Source organism: Chiloscyllium plagiosum, chromosome 23 (assembly GCF_004010195.1).
Source record: "Chiloscyllium plagiosum isolate BGI_BamShark_2017 chromosome 23, ASM401019v2, whole genome shotgun sequence".
Classification (NCBI taxonomy): Eukaryota; Metazoa; Chordata; class Chondrichthyes; order Orectolobiformes; family Hemiscylliidae; genus Chiloscyllium; species Chiloscyllium plagiosum.
Genome location: NC_057732.1, coordinates 39,680,316 through 39,704,209, shown reverse-complemented (window position 1 = coordinate 39,704,209; position 23,894 = coordinate 39,680,316). Strand labels below are relative to the sequence as shown.

Here is a 23,894-nt window from a genome sequence, read left to right as displayed (position 1 = left end):
ACTGTCACTCCTCACTTCCTCTCATTGAATAACACTGGCTGCAGCACAGCAAGTTTAAAGTCTTTGTTTTAATCCTGCAGTTATCTCAAAGTATCCTGTCCACCCCAGCCATACGTCAGCGTACATCTCAATGTTTCCACTCAGGCCTATTGCAAGTTGCCTACCTGCTCCTTCACACGTCAGTTCTCAGCAGTCATGAGCTACAATCTAGGAGTCTCTCAACGCCTTGGGCTGCCAATGCCTCTGCTTTCACAGCCATAATCTTGTTGAGTGGCTTCCTCTTAACTTCTCTAACCCGAGGCTGATGACTGTACCATACCCCTCCCCCCACGAGACACCACAAAACATTTTAGTACAATAAAAGCAGAATTAAAGGCCAAGCATTTATTAAGAGACTAAAAACAATCAGGACACCAAAAGAAAAAGTCAATAAAGAAGAAACTATCAAAACGTTTTATTCACATTTGTTCAAAGCCTTTGCGATATTTTAACACATGTCAAATACATCTGTGAAGTGAGACAAGAACCATCCTGATGGCTTCTACCTGGGTACAGGATGGGCCAAACACAGACCAGCTCCATGCTTTTGTGTTTTTCAAATGAAGTAGCAAAACATACGAAAAAAAATCTGCGGACTGTTATCTGTTACTCTGAAGTTCAAAATCCATCTCCGATATCATAATCACTTAATCCAGTACCAACTGCTTCTCTTTCCCATCCAACAAACTACTTTCTGAGGAACATTGGACTTGCCATTGTCGGAATATTCGGAACACCTTGCTGGACTTTTCTGAAAGAGACTGACAACAAAGGAATATTTACATAGCCTGTTCAACACAAACAAACAGGATATACAGCATTTTATTGTTACTCTCAAACTCCCTGCCTATAAGTCGATAATTATGTGAAGGAAGAGCAAAGAGTTTTACAGTATGTCTATTACTGCTCACTGTGTGGAAAGGAGCAGATAGCTGGAGGAAGGAGGAGAGCACGTTATCACTGGCTGTGCTTGCTGGGATGTCTGTCTGTGAAACTTCTTGACAAGAATGTTGCTGACATTTTTAAACTTCAAAAACTGCAAGACCCAGCCCAACATATCATCCATTCATTGGGCTAAAACATTTGGTTTGATGCTGAATCCTTTAGTAATAGCAGCCTGAGGGACAAATGTGGGCCACAAAAAGCTTTCTGTCTGAGCCCTGGCCTAATTGACAACAGAAACCATCTTTGAAGCTTCCTAGGACTGTGAAAGAAACCAAATCAACTAACAGGATGGACATTTCCCTGGGTTTTGCAGGAGTGCACAGCATTCTGTTTGATTGCAATGTATTTGAGAATCTTATGGATCCTTAGTGTCCTAACCGAAGCTGTCAATGAATAAAAAAAATGCTCAGATCACACAGGCTGTCAACATAATTAACCTGAGGCTGGCATGCGACTGACTTCCTGGCACAAAATGTCAGTAACTTCAGTTTAAAACAGATTTTTCTCTCCTGACCTCATTCATTGTGTAGATGCCTTCTGTGGTCACATAGCCAGGCAGTGGAAGTCATTCATAGAATTTCATAGAATCCCTACACTGTGAAAGCAGGCCAATCCTCCTAACCTGCAGATCTTTGGACTGTGAGAGGAAATAGGAGTAGACAAGCAGACGTGGAGAGAATGAACAAACTCCACACAGTCACTCAAGGCTGGAATCAAACCGGAGTCCCTGGCGCTGTGAGGCAACATTACTAGCCACTGTGGCTACTGTGCTGCCAATACTTCCCAGCTGGAATACATATGGTAATTGAATTGTCTCACAGTTGTCCAGGCTCTAAATTAGTAAGCCAAGGTAGGAATGGAAAAAGCTCAAGCTCAGGAACTGTATTCAACAGAGTATCCACATCCTTGGGAAAGGGGGAATGTGAATCAACAGCTACAGGGAAAAGTTGACATATTAAAACTCATGAATGTGGTGCTGGAAAAGCACAGCAGGTCAGGCGGCATCCGAGGAGCAGGAGAATCGATGTTTCGGGCATAAGCCCTTCATCAAGAATCCTGATGAAGGGCTTATGCCCGAAACGTTGATTCTCCTGCTCCTCGGATGCTGCCTGACCTGCTGTACTTTTCCAGCACCACACTCTTGACTCTGATATATAGTATCTGCAGTCCTCACTTTCTCCTTGTTAAACCTCACTACTTACAACACTGTCTGAGCGCTCGTTTGGGGTCTGGGTAGCATTTAGTGACAAGAGGACCCATAGAGACTCTTTCCATCCTAGTTCTGTCTTCTCAGATGAATCAAGCAGTGGGGTCTGCTCTCCTGGCTCCAGGTCACATGGTTTATCTTCTAGTTCCAGCGTCTTCCTAACCCACGGACACCAATCCCTGTGCTGGGAGACAGGATTAAAGTATCCACGAGTACTATCCTGTAAGATAAAATAATGCATCTGAACAAAACCATCCTGAAGACTCTGCTCACAAAATCAATCTCAGAATTAACCGATCTTGCTTTTCAATCACTTATTTGTGCTGATCTTCTCTGAAATGCTTCGAGCTGCTGCATCAAGGTATCTGCCACCCTCTAGTGCATCTCAAATGTTTATTCTCCTAGTGTGACTCTGCTCAGTGGACAGGAATAGGAAATGGCTATTCAGTCTCTCCACCACTCAATTTAAACTTTGTTTTTGATGCATTTGTGGGACGTGATCTACGGTGGCAAGGCCAGTAATTGTTGCCCCTCCTTAAGTACCCTCAAAACCAGTGTACAGCCACCTTCTTGAACTGCTGTCCTGCAGTCCATCTGGTGCGGGTACAGTCCTGCTGGGAAGACCATTCTCAGATTCTGACCCAACAAATAGGAAGAAAAGTCTGTTGTGTACTGGAACCCTGATTTTGCTTCACATCTCTGTTATCCTTAGCCAACAAAAATCGGAGCCCGATTCCTGAAAGCTCCAGCTGGCTACTAGCAAGCACGGCTTTTTGAGGAAATAGACTTCCAGATTCCCACTATTCTGGGTAGGAAAAATGCTATCCGAAACAACCTAGAGCTGAGTTCGAGATTAAACTTTATTTTTGGTTTCCCCACTGAAGGAAATATTCTCTCTGTATGTATCCGTTTATCCATTTAATGATGAATTTTAGGCACGAAGGGGCATCATCCACTCAGGGATGACAGGGTGAGCATCAAAAGCAGCACCTTTGACCAATTTTAACCTCTACGCCCCATTTCTTCTACCCATAATCCACAATGTACTAAGGCCAATAAAAGCCTCTCCCCTGTTTCCCCGAGTTGAGATCAAATAACTCAGTAGAAACTAGGGACCAAGCTCCAATTTTTCTAATCAACCTGTTCAGAGATTTATATATACCTCTACAGAAGGTGGGACTTGAACCTAGACCTCTCGATTCAGGGGTAGGGACACTACCATTGTGCCCCTAACAACATTCACCTACGTGCCGGGATAAATCCAGCAACTCCTGCAGGATTGTGAAATGCTCATCAAGGTTTAAACATGACTGGTTTTCTAATGCGCTAATTATATTGACCAACACAGAAAGAAACTATTTCAGGGGCTTTGTGGTCCTGTGGTAGTGTGCCTGCCTCTGAGCCAGGAAAACCCAGGTTCAAGTCCCACCTACCCCAGAAGTGTGTAATAACATCCATGAACAGGTTGATTAGAAAATATCTGAATCTATCTGCTTAACTCATAGCTTCAGAGAGGAATTAGATTAGATTCCCTGCAGTGTGGAACTCCCTTCAGCCCAACAAGTCCACACTGACCCTCCGAAGAGTAACCCACCCAGACCCATCTCCCTCTAACTAATGCACCTAACACTATGGGCAATTTAGCATGGCCAATTCACCTAACTTGCACATCTTTGGACTGTGGGAGGAACCGGAGCACCCGGAGGAAACGCATGCAGACACATGGCGAATGTGCAAACTCCACACAGACAGTCGCTCAAGGCTGGAATTGAACCTGGGACCCTGGTGCTGTGAGGCTGCAGTGCTAACCACTGAGCCACTGTGCCGCCCGAATGAAGTCAGTAACTGCATTGAAAGGCTTTGGTACATCCTGAGAAAATGACACAAATCCTAACAGTTTTATGGAACAGGCAGAAGACATCTGTCTAATGTCTTATCTGACAGATGGCACCGGTGACAGTGCAATGTCAATCCAGATTATATGAGGATGAATCCCAAGAATTTGCATTTATGTAGCACCTTTCACACAGTAAGAAGTCTCAAGACACTTCATAAGAGCATGAGACAAATTTAAACATTGAGTCTGTGGACAGGTGACCCATGACCTCCAGGGATTGTTACAGAAATATTGATTCTATTTTGCCATGAGCATGATAAAAACTCAAAGTGGAGGCCTGTTTTAAACCTGGCTGGATGCTGCAATTATGCAAATACAGAGCTGGAACAGACAGTATTCATGCAGCCAACCCTTGGACAATCAATTTCCTATCAAAACCAGACATGCCTGGGAACTGCCTGAAGGCCTCATTGCTTCAGAACAAACCATTGTTTCTACCTCCAGTGAACCTGCCTTGTTAGATGAATGTTATGTAGGCTTAGCAGCACCCAACTCAGTAGGAGGCTAGAGGCATAGTGTGACAAGGACAGCACTTAAAGTTCAAAACCATGTCCTGTCACGTCCAAATTTGGATCTTTCTGCCCCCACTAACTCCTTGAATTTGGCAACATGGACAGAAGCATGCTAACAGCATTGCAAAGGACCAACTGGACCCAAGCCCTTGTTTTGTAAACCACCACGGTGGCAAAGAAGGCATCTGAGAATTTCACACTGCTAACACTGTGAATCAGGATGGTCAGTGTAAAATTTCAGTTTCACAATACTGCTCTGCAATTTTCCTCACGGGTGTATTCATTACTTACTGAGCTGGTGGATGAAGACAAACGCATTCTCTTCGGTTTCCGCTGAGGACTGGAAGACGTGTCTCCCTGTCCCATGCTACGAGTCACTGGTCGCTTGTTCCGCAAATGTGAACTAATGGAGTCGGACTCGCATCGATCAACTAGAGTGGGACTGTGGACATCTCGACTCCGTGTGCGAGCCCCAACGGGTGAAGGGCTGGTTTCTTGCTATGCAAAGTAAAAATAGTTTTAGTAAAATCATCGAACTTAGGAAGGATTCAAACGTATCACAAGCGTGTGTCTGTGTAACAATGCTTGAATAATACAAGCAAACCTAAATTACCAGCTGATTTTTAATTGAGAAAAGTGCAGTGTCATTCAAGAGGGTGGGGTAAATATTTGTTAATTATTATTCATTTATAGGGTGTGGGCATCACTGGCAAGGCCAGCATTCAATATCTACCTCTAATTGCCCAGAGGGTACTTGAAAGCCATCCAGCCAATTTTGATGGTATTTGGCAAGAACTTTCAAAAATTGATTGGGAGAGCTATTCACAAGTAAAGAGATAGTTGGAAAGCCTTCAAAATTGAGATGAGAGTCCAGAGTCAGTATTTTCCTGTTAGAGTGAAGGATGAGGCTGGTAGGTGTATGGAATGCTGAATGACTAGAGAAACTGAGACTCTGGTCAAGAAAAAGGAGAAGGCATATGGCAGGTATAGACAGCTGCAATCGAGTGAATCCGTCAAGGAGTATAACAGCAGTAGGCATGACTTGGAGACACCCATGTTCAAATGGGGCGTACAAAGTTAAAAATCACACAATACCAGGTTATAGTCCAACAGGTTTATTTGGAAGCACTAGCTTTCGGACCGCTGCTGATGAAGGAGCAGCACCTGGTGTTGTGTGATTTTTAACAGCAGTAGGAGTATACTCAAGAGGGAAATAGGGGACATGAGATAGCTTTGGCAAACAGGGTTAACAAGAATCCAAAGAGAGTCTACAAATATATTAAGGGCAAAAGAGTAACTGCAGAGAGCAAAGGACTCCTTCAAGTTCAGCAAGGCCATCTATGTATGGAACCGCAGGAGATGGGCGAGATATTAAACAAGCATTTAACATCAGTATTTACTGTGTGGAAGGATATAAAGCTACAGAACTTGGAGAAATAAACAGTGATATCTTCAAAAGTGTCCATATTGCTGGGGAGGTGGTGCTGGATGTTTTAAAATGCATAAAGGTGGATAAATCCCTGGGACCTGATCAATTGCATCCCTGAGTTTTGTGGGAAGCTGGGGAAGTGATTGCTGAGGTATTTATATCACTGATAGCCACAGGTGAGATGTCGGAAAATAAGAGGGTGGCTAATGTGGTGCCGTTATTTAAGAAAGATGGTAAGGAAAAGTCCGGTGAGTCTGACATCAGTATTGGAGGGGATTCTGAGGCACAGCATTTACATGTATTTGGAAAGGCAAGGACTCAGTAGGTATAGTCAACGTAGCTTTGTCCATGGGAAATTGTGTCTCATTAACTTGATTGAGCTTTTTGAAGAAATGACAAAGAAGATTGAAGGTAGAGCGACAGATGTTGTCTATGTGGACTTCAGCAAGGTGTTCAACAAGGCTCCACATGCTAGACTGGTTAGCAACGTTAGACCACATGGATTCCAGGGGAGTTAGCCAGTTGGATACAAATTGGCTTGAAGGTAAGAGACAGAGGGTGGTAGTGGAGGGTTGTTTTTCAGAGTGGAGGCTGTGACCAGTGGTGTGCTGTAAGGATTGGTGCTGGGTCCACTGCTTTTCATCATTTGTATAAATGATTTGGATGTGAATATGGGATGAATGGTTAGTAAGTTTGCAGATGATACCAAAATTGGTGGCGTAGTGGATAGCAAAGGTGGTTATCTCAGAGTACAACAGGATCTTGATCAGATGGGCCAAAGAGTGACAGATGGAGTTTAAATTAGACAAGTGTGAGGTGTTGCATTTCAGTAAGGCTGGGGGAGTGTTGCTGAACAAAGAGACCTTTGGGTGCAGGTTCATAGTTCCTTGAAGATGAAGTCACAGGTAGACAGTGTAGTAAAGGAGGTGTTTGGTACACTTGCCCTTATTCGTTAGTGCGCTGAATGTAGAAATTGGGAGGTCATGTTGGCTTGACATTGGTTAGGCCATTTTTGGAATACCGCCTTCAATTCTGGTCTCCCTGTTAAAGGAAAGATGTTATTAAGTTTGAAAGGATGCAGAAAAGATTTATAAGAATGTCACTGGGATTGGAGTGTTTGATCTATAGGGGGAGGCTGAATCGGTTGGGGCTGTTTTCCCTGGAGTGTTGGAGGCTGAGGGGTGACCTTATAGAGGTTTATAAAATCATGAAGGGCTTAGATAGGGTGAATAGTGAAAGACATTTTCCCAGGGTAGGGGAATCCAAAACTAGAGTGCATAGATTTAAGCTGAGAGGGGGAAAAATATAAAAGGACCTAAGGGGCAACTTTTTCACACAGAGAGTGGTGCATGTATGGAATGAGCTGCCAGAGGAAGTGGAGGAGGCTGGTATGATTAGAAATTTAAAAGGCATTTGGATGGGTACATAAATAGGAAGAGCTTAGAGGGATGTGGGCCAAATGGGACTAGATTCATTTGGAGTATCTGACTGGCATGGACGAATTGGTCTATAAGGTCTGTTTCCATGTTGTACAACTCTATGACACATTGGTATTGGTTTGGAGTCACATGTAGGCCAGAAGAGATAAAAATATAAGAAATAGGAGCAGGAGTAGGCTATCTGGCCCGTCAAGCTTGCTCTGCCATTCAATAAGATTATGGCTAATCTTTTCATGGACTCAGCTCCACTTAACCTGCCCGCTCACCATAACCCTTAATTCCTTCACTGTTCAAAAATCTATCTATCTTTGCCCTAAAAAGATAATTAGGTAGCTTCAACTGCTTCAAGGGGTAGGACATTCCATAGATTCACAACCTTTTGGGTGAAGAAGTTCCTCCTCAACTCAATCCTAAATCTGCTCCCTTATTTTGAGGCTATGCCTCCTAGTTCTAGTTTCACCTGCCAGTGGAAACAACCTCCCTGCTTTTGTCTTATCTATTCCCTTCATAATTTTATATGTTTCTATAAAATTCCCCCTCATTGTTCTAAATTCCAATGAGTATAGTCCCAGTCTATTCAGTTTCTCCCCATAAGCCAACCCTCTCAACTCTGGAATTAAGCTAGTGAACCTCCTCTGCACCCTGTCCAGAGCCAGTACGTCCTTTCTCAAGTAAAGAGATCAAAATTGTACACAGTAAAGGATGGCAGTTTCCTTCCCTAAGGGTCATGAGTGAACCAGATAGGTTTTTTCTTCCCCCTGACAAATCAACAATAATTTCATGGTAATTCCAGATTCAAAAATCTAATTCCAGATTTTTATTGAATTTAAGTTCCACCCTGTGCTATGGGGAGATTCAAACCTGAATCTCTGGATTAATGGTCCAATGATAACACCAGTGGGCCATTACATCTCTTACATAAATAGACACTTTATGAAAAAGGATAAAAAGACATTGTAGTGTATAAGTTTAAAAGTCCACCATCAATGTTGTGAAGAAATAGCTAGTTAGTAGGGTGCATTGATAGCACAATTGATTACAAGACAAAGAATATGATTTATACTTGAAATAACCATTGTATTCAATATTTGTCTATTCACATAATGATTCATAATGAGATTTTGGACAGGGTAGAGCGGATGGCTACAGATTAATATTTAGTTTAACATATCTTAGTAGAGAAGGTAGGCTTGAACAGCTGTGTCTGAACACTTCAGAGAAGTGGAGGCTTAGGGAAGACTGGGTCAAGGTTTATAAAATGAAGGGAATATGTTGTGTTTGTAAAGACAGTTTATTTTATTTAAATAAGGTGGAAGATCAAAAGAATAATCTCACACGTATACAAGATCAGAACCAAATATCTGAACTTGTCTATTTTGCCTTTAGAATCATAGAAAGGGGCCTCTTATGGCACAGTGGTAGTGTCACTACCCTTGGATCGAGAGATCTGGGTTCAAGTCCCACCTGCTGTGATAACATATCTGAACAAGTTGATTAGAAAAAGAGGTTAGAATCTTAGGATCTCTACGGGGGAAAGAAGCTATTAGGTTCATCAAGTCTGCACTGATCCTCAAAACAGCCTCCCACCCAGACCCAGCCCGCTACCCTATTCCATAACTCTGCATATACTATGGCTAATCCTCATAGCTCTCACATCTTTGGACGATGGGAGGAACCTGGGCCACTTGGTGGAAACCCATGCAGATATGGGGAGAATGTACAAACTCCACACAGTAACCTGATGCTGGAAACAAACCCAGGCCCCTGTCGCTGAAAGATAGCAGTGCCATCCATTGAGCCACCATGCAACGTTTCTTGAGGCATCTCTCACTCCCATAGTTGGGAATGGGTGTATATGGATGGGGATGCATAAGCCATTGCAGTTTAGAAACAAGCTGATAGAACAGTGGTAAAGTCATGTCATTGTCTTACATTCATGTTTGCAGGTTTGTATTTGTGCTGTATTTGCATGTATGTATGCAAACATGGTATTTGTGCATGTATGGATGTCCGTTTGTGCACGACAAAAACAGATTAGTTGGTCATTCATTATATTGCTGTATGTGAACGGAATGATTGTTGCGCTTACCTACAGAGCAGTTGTTTAAGCTGAGCTAACTGGTTGCATGTGAAGTTTTGAGACACTTCAATGTAAAGTGCTGCATAAATGTAAGCAATTAAAGCTGGTGAACTGAATAAAATCTATGTCTGGGAAAACTGTACACTGTCCATGGAGCGAATGGAAATTCAATAGCTGCACAAAAATACGAAGTCAAAAAGATCACATTTTACAATCTCAACTGTTGTTATTACTAGATTGGTCAGATTCCAGACTGAAACGTCCAACATGGCTATTTTCTTTTGTTTTTAAGAATAGAATATTGGTTATTGTCACATGTACTCCAGTACAGAAGTACAGGAGTACAATGAAAGTTTATACAATGGCTGCATTTAATGGTATCGTCTTAGGTACACGTACCTCAGTACAAATCTTGGATATAGAAGAGAGATAAAAGGAAAAGTAGCAGCATTATTTACAGTACATTAAAATATTTCCGTGAACAGCTACCTAAAGCTTTCCAATCTATAAATGTTTTCCCAATTACAAAAATAAATTCCTCATCCTACTCAACCAAAACCAAGCTAATGCCTTTCAATGTTTCTGAAAACTCACATTGCAAACAAATCCCCATTTTCAGTCCAGGAACACACTCTCTCTTATACTGGTTTTAAAAATAACCATTGCTTCAGAAATACTGACAAGTTGATTATAGAAACCCCCCAAAATACATAGTTCAAATTCAAAACTCAAATAAATTATATTAAACCATATAGAAGTCACACACCTTATGTCACATCAAGTGTGACACTACTTCAACATAAATCGGCTCAAATGATTTTCAGTATGCTGTGCATATTGTGCAGGTAAAACTGGCATCCAGTCTGTGCCAACAATGTGGTGAGTGACCAATTAATGTGATAAGGGTAGTAAATTGAGAAAAACATAAAGAAATTAACTCCAAGAGGCAGAAGAAGATCAGTGCACCTGCTCGCTGCTCTGTGACTGGGCAGCATCTTGACTTCGAGTGATCATCCTGTGGGGAGACATTGCTGGAGGAGTTGGTGTAGATCTTTCTGGCTTGTTTTCATGTGGGGAGGTATTGCAGACAGGAATCTCAGGCTCACTGGCTTGGCAAACACATTCAATCTGCTGAAAGCTCCACAGACCCACCTTCCTCATGCAATAGGAACAGGTGATAACAGGTAGGTGGAGAAATTCAGAGGAAGAACTATTCAAATTGAGGGGAGAAAAAGGAAGAATTATACAATTGCAGTGGAAGGGAGCCCATTTCCACCCCACTCCTATCTTTCCTCCCCCAGTTACTCAGTTTGATGGTACGCCTCCTAATGGGATGTAGAGGCACATGAACCAACAAGTCTCAGCATCCTCCATCACACCCTCAAGTAATTTAATTTCAATATCCACCAGATCAGTCTTTTGTCAGCCAGAACCATGTTTCATAGTTTGTGAGCTAATTGGCGACCATTTTTTATTTTATTCCTACATGGAGTGTAAGTGTCACTGGCTGGGCAGACATCTATCATCCCTCCCTAACTCCCTTGGAGAAGATGGTGATGAGCTGCCTTTTTGAACCATTGCAGTCTCTAGGGAGTAGGAACACCCAGAATGACCCAGCTACACTGAAGGAATGGTGATATAGTTCAAAGTCAGGATGCTGAGAGATTTGGAGGGCAACTTGTTGGTGGTATTCCCATGCATTTTGTCTTGTCCTTCCAGGTGGTCATGGGTTTGGAAAGGGCTGTCAGAAAGTCTTAGTGAGTTCCAGGTAGTTCTTGAAGATGATACACACTCTGCCACTGTGCTGATGGGACTGAATGTTAAATGTGGTGGATGAGGTATCAATGAAGTGGGCTGCTTTGTTTTTTATGATGTCAAGCTTCTCGAGTGCTGTTGGAACTGCCTTTATTCAGGTAAATGCAGAATATTCTATTAAACTTCTGACTTAGGCCTTGTAGATGGTAGACAAGCATTGCATCAGGGACAGGTAAGTTACTCACTGCAGAACTCCTAACTTCTGTCCCACTTTTGTAGCCATGGTTTTAGATAACTGTTCTAGTTCCCTTTCTGGTCATGGTAACCCTCAGGATGATAATGAGGATTCAATGCTGGCAATGGCATTGAACATCAAAGGGTGATGATTACTTTCTCCATCGTTGGAACTTGTCAATGTTTGGCATTTGTGTGGTGCGAATGTTAGTTGCCACTTTTAAGCCCAAGCCTGGATATTGTCCAGGTTTTGCTGCATATCGACATGTACTGCTTCAATGTCTAAGGAATTGTGAATGGTGCTGAATGTTGTTGAATCAGCGGACATCCCTACTTCCGATGAGAAGATTATTGATTAAATCGCTGAAGATGGTTGGGCCTAGGACACTCCAGAGGAACTCCAGTGATGACCCAGAGGTTGAGGTGACTACTCTCAAACAACATAACCATCTTCCTTTGTGCTATGTCAGACTTCAAGCAGCAGAGAGATTCCCCCCCCCCATCCCAAATTCCCATTTGCTCTAATTTTTCTAGGGGTCCTTGATGTCTTATTCAGTTGAATGCTATCTTCATTTCAGGGGCGCTCATTCTCACCTCACCTCTGGAGATCAAATCTATGGTCCATGTTTGGACCAAAGCTCTAATGAAATTAGAAACTGAGTAGCTCTGGCAGAACACAACTAGTGAGCAGATTAATCCCTCACAAATGCCGCTTGATAGCACAGTCAATGACTCCTTCCATCACTTTGCTGATGATTGGGATTTGACAGATAAGGCAATAATGGCTGGGTGGATGTGTTCTGCTTTTGGTGGACATGTTTGGACAACTATTGAGTAGATACATTGTTGAAGCTATAATGGTGAACAGCTTGACCAATAGCATGGCTAGTTCTGGACACAGACTTCGGTACTGTTGGAATGTTGTCAGGGATCATTGCCTTTACAGTGTCCAGTGCCTTCAGCTGTTTCTTGATATCACATGGAATGACTCATCTATTTTGGTTGAAGATGGGTACAAATAGCTCAGTCTTCATCATTTCCACTTATGTGCTGCTCCCCAATAATTAGAGGAGGTGACATTTGTGGAACTTGCTCATCCTGTTAGTTGTTTAATTGTCCACCAAGATTCATGACTGGATGTGAAATGGCTGCAGAGTTTAGATCTATTGTTGGTTATGGGATTGTTTATCCCTGTCTATTGCATGCTGCTTCTGTGGCTTGACATGCAAGTTGTCCTTTCCTATAGCTTTACCAGGCTGACAATTCATTCAAAGGTATTTTCTGGTGCTGCTTCTGTCTTTACTTTTCATTTACCTGTGATGATGAGGGACCACAAGTTAACAGTCTGAGGTTGAATACAATGCTGCTGCTGCTGTTAGCCAGTGTTCGCTCTCATTTTTCCCACTAATTTGTGCAGAACGTGGAGTAGTCTGAGTGGCACATGGCATACTTGAGCAGAAGTCATATTGCAATTTTTAATTATAGTTTGTTTCCTATTAAAAGTGTGCATTTATATTATTTTACAGTTACAGATATTCTATCTACTACAGTAAACAAAATTATTTGTTCAGCTCAGAAATCTGGGGACCTGTTTAATGTTGGCACTATGAACATTACAGATACAATGTGACTAAAAGAGGACACAAGGACTCGTAATTTTTTCATTTCTTTCTTGGTAACTTTTTGTGCCTATATTTGTTGTCCAGTGGTTGTATACTGCATCCATGAAATGTATAACATAATTTGCAAGTTTTAAACAACTCAAGTTGTCCAAGCAATTTATTTTTGGGTCTACACAACTGAATACATGAGACTAAATCCATGCTCACAGTCAGCACTTGATGCCTGAAATGTTGCATGAATGTCCAGAAGAATGGACATCTTGAAACTGGTTGTCTTTTCGGGCATTCTCCATCAAGTCACTAAATGCCAGAACATAATCCATCTTGACTTTTGTCACAAGTGTAAATTTGAAAACGAAATGTTGTTCACATACCTCTTGTGACCATACTTTCATCATTGTTTGATATAAAAGAGGAATATTTTGCTTTCAGTCACACAAAGCTGCCTTTTCCATAATCATAATTGGTTGTCTTGGAAACTGCAGCCTGATCAAATGCATGCCATTCCAATAATTCCTCTTCTGGAAATCTGCTTTCCAGGTGGACACATAGCGATTCAGTAAAATGACAGATCATGGCACTGTTGAGAGCAGCCAGTATAATCTTAAATACATCACTCCAATAAACAGGTTCACCTAGAACTGAGTCTTCACATTATTAATCTTGGGATTTACAAATTGTATGGCTCCAATTGTTGTCCAGAACTTGCACAGCAATGACAATTCATCTAGAACATCACGCAGGGCAGTCAATGCAAAGCAATACTGTGGCTTTGTGAGCATCTTCATGCAATGTGTGTCCTGAATTGTTGCACTCACTCACTTACTCTGTGCAGCACTTGATCAAGATATTATGGCTTTACATTAGTTTCACTTATTGATACCTGTGTCCAAGCATCACCTGTTCCCAGATCTTCTGTGAGCAACAAATGCAGTTTCAACAAATGTTTGATTTGACATCGCAAGACTGGCATTGCTCCATTTTGCTTTCCCAACAGAACGAAGCTCCATCTGATGCAGACATTACCATCTTGTGTAAATTAAAGCACAGTTAACATAAAATTGCTCGACTGCTGTCAGATTGGTGACACAGTTGCAAGTAGTCAGTTTCAAAATTGCAAAGACAGTCTTTTAAGCAAGTTCAGGTACTGGTCAAAATGATGGACAATATCAACATTTTTTTTGTATTGAAATAGTTGTACCTTTGGCCACTGTCAACATATGAAAATGGGATTTTCCCAATTCACCCAGGAATTGTCTCTGTATGATAAAGCCAACACACTCCACAAACTCAAAGGCACAATTCTTGCTGCGAGTAATTGCAATGTACTTCACCAAACGATCATTAGTGTCTTGCACTGAAAACATGGTTTGTTATCAAGCATGATGTTAACAAAGAAAACTTTCAACATATTGTACCCTGTATGCTCTGCCCTCCACATGATCTTCCAGTGTTTCAGGAAACATTCATAAAATTCCACCTTTGCTTTCAGCTGTCTCAATTATGGAAAATCTCACTGATTCATATGCTGCTTCTGTGTTGAAGATGCTGTTTCAGTCTCTATGATCTTGGAAAGCCACTGCCTTTTGAAATGTGCACAGGATTTCTTTCTTACTGAGCTTAAAGACTCTTACTTTTCTTTTGAACATATTTTAAACTCAACTCACCAATAAAACAAAATTTTAAAATACAAAAGAGAAAGGTAATTTTCCACTTGCATCATGTGTTATGTCCTTCTGGAATGAGTGCCTGCTTCCCACACCTCGTGCTTGATCGTCCTGGTCACTGCTGAGAAGACTAACAGCTGTACAGTTCTTGTTCATACAGCTTTCGACTCCAGTTTCTGACTGAAGATCATGTGTGACCTAGCTGAAGGTCATATGACCGAGCTGCTTCTCTTTTCACAAACCTGCTTCTTTGATTGCAAATTTCACAATTTTCCTGGAGAGGCAGCAGTTGCAGAGCTGAGTATCAACTTTACTTCCAAAGGCATGGCTTTGTTGTGGTGTATGAAGGACCCTGGAATTCATTGGCTGTCCATAAGCATACATCAGATATCAGAAGAGGTCTGATTCTCGACAACTCCCTCCACAGTAGTCAGTACATACTAAATTCAACATGGGGTGTGTATGGCCGGCAGCTTACAAAACTGATGGTCCATATCATTTCGTGCATGCAAAGTTTTCAGTTGCTGTATCTGTTCAAATTCTTTCCCATTTTTAGCACGGTGGTAATGCCATAAACCTCAATCGAGGGCATCAATGAGAAGACAGGACTTCATCTCCACAGGAGTGAGCAATGGTCACTCCTACTGATTCTGTCATGGAAAGTTGCATCTGTGACACTGATAAATATGAAGTCAAGTAGGTATTTCCCTCTTGATGGTTCCTTAGCTGCTAGACAGAGGCTGCAGCAGACAATGTCCTTCAAGACTTGGCCAGTCTAGCTGCCTAGCCCCTCCTGTGAGGGACAGTGAAGAACCCCAGAAAGAGTACATTCTGTGCCCTTGTCATCGTCAGTGCAGGTGATGGTCAGGATTTGTTATTCTCGAAGAGGTGAACAATGTGCACACCCTCTGTCTAGTTGTGGGTCATGAAGAATAGTGATTAAAGGAGAGGTGAGAGAAGGCAGCCTTTGGAATTGCAACCCAGCAGGTGTCAGTGTCTTTTGGGGCAAGAGAGAAGAGAAGAAGTTTAAAGATTCAGGGGCAGTAAGGATGGAAGTAATCATTCATTCTATTCCTTGCCTGTGCGAGGATTAGGGGAGAGAAAGATGAGATCTGGTTTTGAAGCCCCCCCATTGGTCAATCGTTTTTTTAACTTTCCGACTAACTGAATGAGCGTGTATGCACACATGAGACTCTAACCCTGTATGAATCAGTACTTTCAAAAAAGGAACGTGGTGGCGGAGGCAGGGGAAGATGTATACAGCAGATTCATGACAATGTGGAAAATTGCAAATTTACTTTGTATTCTCACCCAGCAGCCCAGCCAGACAGTGCGAGGATACAGGCAGAAAGATGGATGGAAAGGACATCTGTACTGTTCTTCAGCCCAGGACTGTCAAACATAGTGCCACATGTCAATTTATCTTCTACCAACTGCAATATTGAACTGATGGCTTCCTCTGTTATTGTCTGTTCAAAAGACAAGAAAAAGTCATGGATTCACTTACTTACGATCGTCACTTATTCAGTATCAGTAATGAGATGCTGGTCACAGGATCAATGAATTTGCAACTTCCATTGTCCAATCCAGGGTCAGCAAAGGATCATCAGATCCAAGGTGATATGCAATGGCTGGGTTAATAACAGAGAAATGTAAAACTGAACACGTGTAGTAAACTGCAATCCATACACAGGTATGTCACTGAATAAAAGGAAGATGTTGAGAAAACTTCATGGCAAAAACTACAGCAAGTCAGAGTATTGAGTACAGGAGTTGGGAGGTCATGTTGCGGCTGTACAGGACATTGGTTAGGCCACTTTTGGAATATTGCGTGCAGTTCTGGTCTCCTTCTTATCACAAGAATGTTGTGAAACTTGAAAGGGTTCAGAAAAGACTTACAAGGATGTTGCCAGGTTTGAGCTATAGGGAGAGATTGAATAGGCTGAGGCTGTTTTCCCTGGAGCATCCGAGACTGAGGGGTGACCCTAAAGAGGTTTATAAAATCATGAGGGGCATGGATAGGATAAACAGACAAAGTCTTTTCCGTGGGATCAGGGAGTCCAGAGCTACAGGGCAAAAGTTTAGGGTGAGAGCGGAAAAATGTAAAAGAGACTGAAGGGGCAACTTTTTCACACAGAGGGTGATACGTGTATGGAATGAGCTGCCAGAGGAAGTGGTGGAGGCTGGTACAATTGCAACATTTAAAAGGCATTTGGATGGGTATATGAATATAAGGGTTTGGAAGGATATGGGCTGACTGCTGGCAGATGGGACTAGATTGGGTTGGGATATCTGGTCGGCATAGACGGGTTGGACTGAAGGGTCTGTTTCCATGCTGTACATCTCTATGACTCTATGACACTCTGCCTGCTCATCCGTCCTGTGTCTGTCAAAGGAGAGAAACTTTTCCTTCCCACTCTAAAAGTTTCATCCTCTCTCTACACCCCGTGTCAAAATAAGGCTCATCAGTCTCTCCTGTTCCTACCTCTTCTTTTCCCAGAACCTAACAACTCTGGGGTATCTCACCAGCTCCATTCTATATCTTAGACTCAGAGTCATAGAGATGTACAGCATAGAAACAGTCCCTTCGGTCCAACTCGTCCATGCCAACCAGATATCCCAACCCAATCTGGTCCCACCTACCAGCAACTGGCCCATGTTCCTCCAAACCCCTTCTATTCATATACCCATCCAGATGCCCCTTAAATATTGCAATTGCACCAGTCTCCACCACTTCCTCTGGCAGCTCATTCCATACACGTACCACCCCTCTGTGTGAACCCCTTAGGTTTCTTTTATATCTTGCCCAACAGTTAAATCCTGTCTTCTCACACTCAAACCACTGCCCTCACCCAAACCTGGCATAGTGCAATTATGTATTATTTTACTTTTGTCCATATCCTCTCAATGAAAAAAACAAATTCATCATCTGAAAAGCTTCAAAGGGGATTTCAATTTTGCTTAAAATATGTTTCTTATTCCTGCTTTTGATCCTACATGGTAATTCTTCCAAACTATTTAGACTCATTGTGTTAAGTCAACTTCAGCTCTCAGTGATAGACATACTCCTTGATCATTATAGTGTTGGGCAGGTTTAGACAAGGGGGTGTGGAAGAGATCGAGATAAGGAAGAGAAGAAGCCATCTCGGTGAAGGGAAGCCAGAGATTTGTGAAACTATAACCCAGCAAAACGTCAGGAGAAAGAGCCAATTTATAGGACTCACCATTTCTTTGAGGTCATGTTTGATGGCAGGTAACTGGAAGTCCAGTGAACAAAGACTCTTGAACCGCTCTGTCACGCCATGCAGAAGGGCTGCCGGTTCATTCAAAGGTAATGCCCAGAACCGATCTGCCAGGTACGAATGAAAGAACAAATGAGTCACCTACATAGTACACACCTTGTTCCATTCCAGTTAGCATTCCAGCAAAATAGCCAGAATCAGGTCCCATCTTGTGTATCATTCAAATGTGCACGCACTTGCGCTGATACAGTTGAGAGAATGCAAAGCAAAGTATGGATTGAGCTGCTTCCAGAGAGATTTGTAGGCAAAATAAGTAAACACTGAATTTTAAGAGCATTTTTTGTTTGTGACTTTATTACTTGGAGTTCAGCCAGATAATAAGCACCGCTCCCAAACCCACACCATTCCCAATCTCCTATTGAACTATTATAGTCATTTCAATGATCAATTAGTGAATGAAAAAAGAAAATTATGGCTCGCAGACATAAAGCCTCAATTACACCTTGAGTAACCTAAAAAATCCTACACATTTATTCCCAAGTCACCTGGGCTGGGGCTGTCAGGCCAAAAGCAGAACTTCTCATGTGCTGTTTTCAATCCTTCTTGCAGTGCAGTGACCCTCTCTTTATCTGAAGACAAATTCATAAACACAAAAATGTGATAGCTTTTAACGAAAAGGAAATAAATTGCCTCAACAGCTTCAACCCAATGAAGGGAAACCAATCACAGAGACAGTAGGAAGGTTCAAATACCAGATTCTCAGAATGACAGGGTGAAATCCAGGTTGTAGGAATTCTGCTACTCAAAGAATAGCAGAATGATGAAATAAATTACCAAGGCAGGACACAGATTCTGGATAGTACAAATGGCCTCAAAACGGACATCTTAGAGACAGTAAGGAATGAGGGATGTTAGGAGAGACGCAAAAAAATGTATTATGTACAGTGCTTAAATATAAAGGAACAGGCAAAAGTATTTAAGGCTTTGTACCAGTACTGAGATATCATTCTTGCCAAGAAAGATTTAACAGGCCAGGGAACCTTTCATACAGAGTTATAGAATCATATAGAATAGAAACAGGCCCACCATATTTATACTGACCAACAAACGCTAAACTATGCTAGCCAATTTTCTGCACTTGGTTCACAGCCTGCTATTTTAAAATACCCTGTTATTTTAAATGCTTTTGTCAAGAAAGGGTCTTTAAGATTATCATCAAGTAGTGTAACAAGGTAGAATTGTTTCCAGTTGTACAGGATTCTAAAATTATGATTCATAAATATTAAAGAGTGACCAGAAAAGCAGCAAGAAATTCAGAAGAAATTTCATCACACAGAGTGAGGCTGAAATGTGCTGTCACATGGACTGATTCAGGTGATAGCACTGATGCATGTAACAGGAAGCGAGCTAAACATATGAGGGAGAAAGAAAGAGGACTTCATGCGAATAGAAGGGAGGCTTGTGTGGAGCATAAATACTGACATGAACCAGTTGTTTCCGCGTCATGAACTCTATATAATTTTGGAAAAGAAAAGGACCTGTAAGACATCAGTTTACAATGCAATGACAAGGAGATCTGATCCAAGTATTCCGTGATCTGCACTTAGCCTGGGCTTTTAACAACAGAGTTAGCAGTCTTCAAAATATAGGTAAGCCAGGATGAGGTGAGAAGAAAGGAACAAACTGAGTCAAAACAAACACGTACAAAAACTTACATCCATTGGCGTCCAGGGTTGGATGCAGAGTAGTGCAGAGGAATGCCTGACAACTGCAACACTTCAGCATGTCACATTCTATGTTGGTCCAACCATATCTGGCACACTGCAAAGGGCAGAGTTCGAACGGCATCCCAGCCCAGTTGAATGAGTATCCTTGTCAAGGGAAAACACTCAGAAAGCACTTGTTCAACATCTGCATGACATTTCCTGTACAAAGCATCTTTTCCCCTGTTTGACTTTGAATAAATGGCTTCAAATATATGCAGAATGACAGAAGCACATAGTAATCCTTCCCTCTTTCCAAATTCACACCTGTAAGACATGGTTATAACATTGAAGGCTACATTCCCAGTCTTGGATTTTCCAAGCAGCAGAACTGCTTTCATCTGCTATCTATCTTGCTTATTGGTTCTCCTTAACATCTTGAAACCCTTAACCAAATCACCCTTTAAGCAGCTAAATTCCATGGAATTGAATCTTGTCTCTTAATTTTACCCTCAAGGTCCAGGTATACTTTTTATCAACTTATGCTGCACTCCTTCCAAAACGAATGATTGGGATTAACAGCATAGAAACAGGTATTTACTAAAACTAGTCTATTGCACCTTTAGTCTTCAAACAAACCTCCTCCACCCCACTGAACCAAAGGCTCAAGACACATCATATTTAAGTCAAAGCACTAGCACTGTGTAAACACACTTCTTGTCAAATATATCCATTAGGTCAAACTGCTGCCTCATAGTTCAGGGACCTGGGTTCGATTCCACCTTCGGGTGAATGTGCAAACTCTACAGAGACATTCTGCCTGTGTCTGCGTGGGTTTCCTCAGGGAGCTCTGGCTTCTGGGCACTGTGGGCTATCAGCAGCAGCAGCAGCAGAATTGTACTCCAGCACAATCTACAGCCTCATGGCCTGGCATATCCCCAATTCTATCATTGCAATTTCCACACCAATTCAATGAAGAGTACAGCAGGTAATGCCAGGAGCAGCAACAGGCACACCTAAACATGAGATGTCTACCTGGTAAATTTACAATACAGGACTTCTTGAATACCATGAAGCATGAGGAGCATGATCAAGTATTCGTGCTTCATAATACTTAGCACTGAGATTTTGCTTGCTCACACGTTTGATTTGGTGACAACAATGAAGGATATTGTGAAAGTTTCAACTCGTGAAAAGAAAGCTTCTTTATTAGCAGAATCACAGGGCACTGGTGATCTGGGTAAATCACTGTCATTAGGTGATTCAGGGATAGAGCTGATCTGATCACTATGAAACAAAATATATTAATCAGCTACCAACACACTTTGCTGTTTAATGTTCACTGACTAGCTCCAGCTGTGATCATTTGACAATCCCTGCAATAGCAATAACTTTTGCCTTTTTTTGTGAGATAAGTTAGCATCACCTTTGTCTTAGTGGGTGACATTTGTGTCGGAACATTGTGGATTAAAGTCCCATTTTTGAGACTCATGCTTAGAAAACAGACTAAAACTCCAGAGCAGTACTAAGGACGCTCTGCACTGCCGAAGGTAAAATATTTTAGAGGTATCTTTAAATCAGTGATTTCAATGTTCTTCCCACTGTCACCCATTTCATGGCTTGAAATTATTGAGAGTCCTCAATGAGAGCTGGATCAGGTAGACAGTCTGTGAGTGAGTTTGCAAATGCAGCTTTTACAACTCTGTCAATGGTAGCCATCCTGCCTTGGCGCTCATTAGGCTATCTCTGGCTCATCTGAGCATAAATTATCCTTTGGCCTTATTTTGTAAAGGAAACAGAGGTGTTCTCCTTGCTGGTCAAGGGAACAAAGCAGGGGAAAACCAGACACAATGCTGAATTATGTCCAGGATTACATGCACACATCTGTGAAGTGGGCCTTGAATTATAAACGTTTAAATTAGAGATGAAACTGGGATGGGTTTGGAGGTCTGACTCCACCTTCCCGAAGACTTTAGTTAGAAGAATTAGAAAGACTACTTTATCCGTTTTTTTTGTGAAACTCAATCCCTCAAAACAAATCCAGCAGGATGGGTAAGAGACACCAGGCCCAATGATGTTCTCAGTCATTCAGGATCCAAATCCGAGAGGAGGCAGTTTCCGTGAAAGAATCAAAACTGAGTCGAGCGTCTGGACTTACATCTCCGCGATGCTGTCTGACAGCAACTGCCGTACTTTCTGCGGAGTGTCAGCCACGTCTTTACTGTTGGGCGATGAAAAATCGCCATTGTTATCGGCAGCTGCCATCTTTGATCCGGTACATTTCAATGTCCCACGGCTACAACGTGCATTGTACAAATGTTCCGGAGCACAAACCTTAACCACAACTAACTGAGCTTCGGCAACAAAATTAAAAATTGATACAATTTACAAGTGCATTTGAAAATTTTCTAAAGCAACGAGATACATCAAATTAAACATTTTGACTAAAATAACGGCTTAATTCCAAATTAATGTTTTAATTGGCTTATTGAATTTCTCATTCGTCAATTTGATGCAGAACTATTAAGACATTATCAATTTTGTTTCTTTTTCTCTGCCTCTCTTGTGAAGTTGTCTCCATGATGAGGTGACTCTCAAGGGATCAACTGTTGCCAACCCTCCCAGATTTCCGTGGGATCGATAAGAATTGAACAAAGTAGATTTTTTAGCAACTTTCACAAAAACATGTTCCAAAGTGTTTAAGTGGAGTAATTTAAGAAGCGCAGTAAGCATCAATAAACTACAATCAATGGCAAGGTGAGAGTGTGCTGAATAATCTATATCTATGATGTAGATTGTGGAAGGAAAATTACCAGAACAGTATAACTCCCTACTCTTTTTTTCAAAATAATACGCAGTCTTCCACATCACCGAAGAGGGAGGGTGAGTCTCTCATCTGAAATACAACACATCCGACACCTCAAATGTAGCAGCACCTGCTCAATGCAGTATTGCACGAGAGCGTACTATTTGATTTATTTTTGTTAAATTTTCCACTGGGACTTGAACCGACAGTTCTGACTCAGAAACAAGATGACTATCCCTGAGCTGGAACTGATGTCTTGGTTCCAAGGTGTGTGCAACCTGTTGAACACACAGCATTGCCGTTACACAGGAGAGAAAAAAAAATCAAGAGCGTTATATAAGAGCGTTGTTCGTTTTCTTTGAACAGTTTAAGTTAATATGCATAAAATGTAAGTGAAATAAACTAGGTTGCAGTCAGGAATCGTGCTATTGATGTGGGAAAATGATGTTTACAAAGATTGATTTGTTGGATAGCCAATGAAGGGGGTGGATCAGTTGGAGATATTTTATAATGAAACTTACAGAAATACCTTCAATTTGACTTCACGACCCAACGAGCATATCAATGACCTGGGTATTATTCATGCTTAAATCTATGATTTGGAGCTGCCGGTGTTGGACTGGAGTGTACAAAGTTTTCAAAAATCATACAACACCAGGTTACAGTCCAATAGGACTATTTGGAAGCACTAGCTTTCAAACCATCAGGTGGTTTGAATCGAAGCAGTGAAGGTCCACTGAAGCTCTTTCAGGAGCAGCAACACAGGTTTTCTTTCCAGGCATAGAGAGGCAGCTGTTCCCCTTCCAATTCCCTCCCCGTCATCATTCCTGCAAGCACTCAAATCTCAGCTGTCACACTTGCCTTTGTACCAGAAAATCAAACAATGTAGACTAATTGCTGAGGGAGTGCTCTGGTGTTGAAACTACTCCGTTTGGTTTAGATGTTAACCTAAGATCTCTCCTGCCCTCTAAGATGGGAGTGAAAGATGCCAATTGAGGCATTTTCTTGAAGAAGAGCCGTCGCTGATGTTTACTATAGATATCATTGATTTCATTGCTGTTTGTGTGAGTTTGCTGTGTGACATTTCGCTGCTGAAATTTACTTGGATTACAACGGTTCAACACTTCGAAGGCACTCCATTGATTGTGAAGCGTTTTGGGGGTCGTCCTGAGGTCACGAAAGGGAGCCGTCTCGATGCAAGTCATTTCTTTTCGGGTACCTACAGGTAACCCTCAATCCCTGTTCGTGCAAAGCCCTGGGAGATGGCCCAAGACGCGAATCCGTTGCCATCAAAGTGAACGATGGCATCGACACTTG

The 23,894-nt window shown here is 41.9% G+C and overlaps 1 protein-coding gene across 3 annotated transcripts; it reads right to left on the bottom strand.

Moving 5' to 3' along the window:
* Window positions 1–364: 364 nt before the first annotated feature.
* On the bottom strand, window positions 365–23,894 carry zc3hc1 (zinc finger, C3HC-type containing 1). Of its 3 annotated transcripts, none has more exons than XM_043714006.1 (11): window positions 23,680–23,894; window positions 20,944–21,058; window positions 19,784–19,934; window positions 18,614–18,697; window positions 18,051–18,175; window positions 16,138–16,295; window positions 10,515–10,758; window positions 9,948–9,959; window positions 4,892–5,098; window positions 2,187–2,411; window positions 365–800 (listed from the first exon to the last, which is right to left on the bottom strand). In XM_043714006.1, exons 3-11 carry the CDS (start codon window positions 19,914–19,916, stop codon window positions 687–689), a joined length of 1,302 nt encoding a protein of 433 aa, XP_043569941.1. In that variant the 5' UTR covers window positions 19,917–19,934; window positions 20,944–21,058; window positions 23,680–23,894; the 3' UTR covers window positions 365–686. The 3 variants fall into 3 exon arrangements, with proteins under 3 accessions (XP_043569941.1, XP_043569939.1, XP_043569940.1); XM_043714004.1 differs by lacking the exon at window positions 23,680–23,894 and adding an exon at window positions 21,930–22,130; XM_043714005.1 differs by lacking the exons at window positions 9,948–9,959; window positions 23,680–23,894 and adding an exon at window positions 21,930–22,121.

What these genes read in the sequence shown, in the direction of transcription:
- zc3hc1 (XM_043714004.1), bottom strand. Translation starts at nt 22,036, where the DNA reads ATGGCAGCTGCCGATAACAATGGCGATTTTTCATCGCCCAACAGTAAA. An exon ending in CTGTCTGGCTGGGCTGCTGG is followed by an intron (nt 10,759 to 16,137) that starts GTGAGAATACAA and finishes CAATTTGAATAG; the next exon opens with TTCTTCCTCTGAATTTCTCC. An exon ending in TGTCTTCATCCACCAGCTCA is followed by an intron (nt 2,412 to 4,891) that starts GTAAGTAATGAA and finishes TTTATCTTACAG; the next exon opens with GATAGTACTCGTGGATACTT.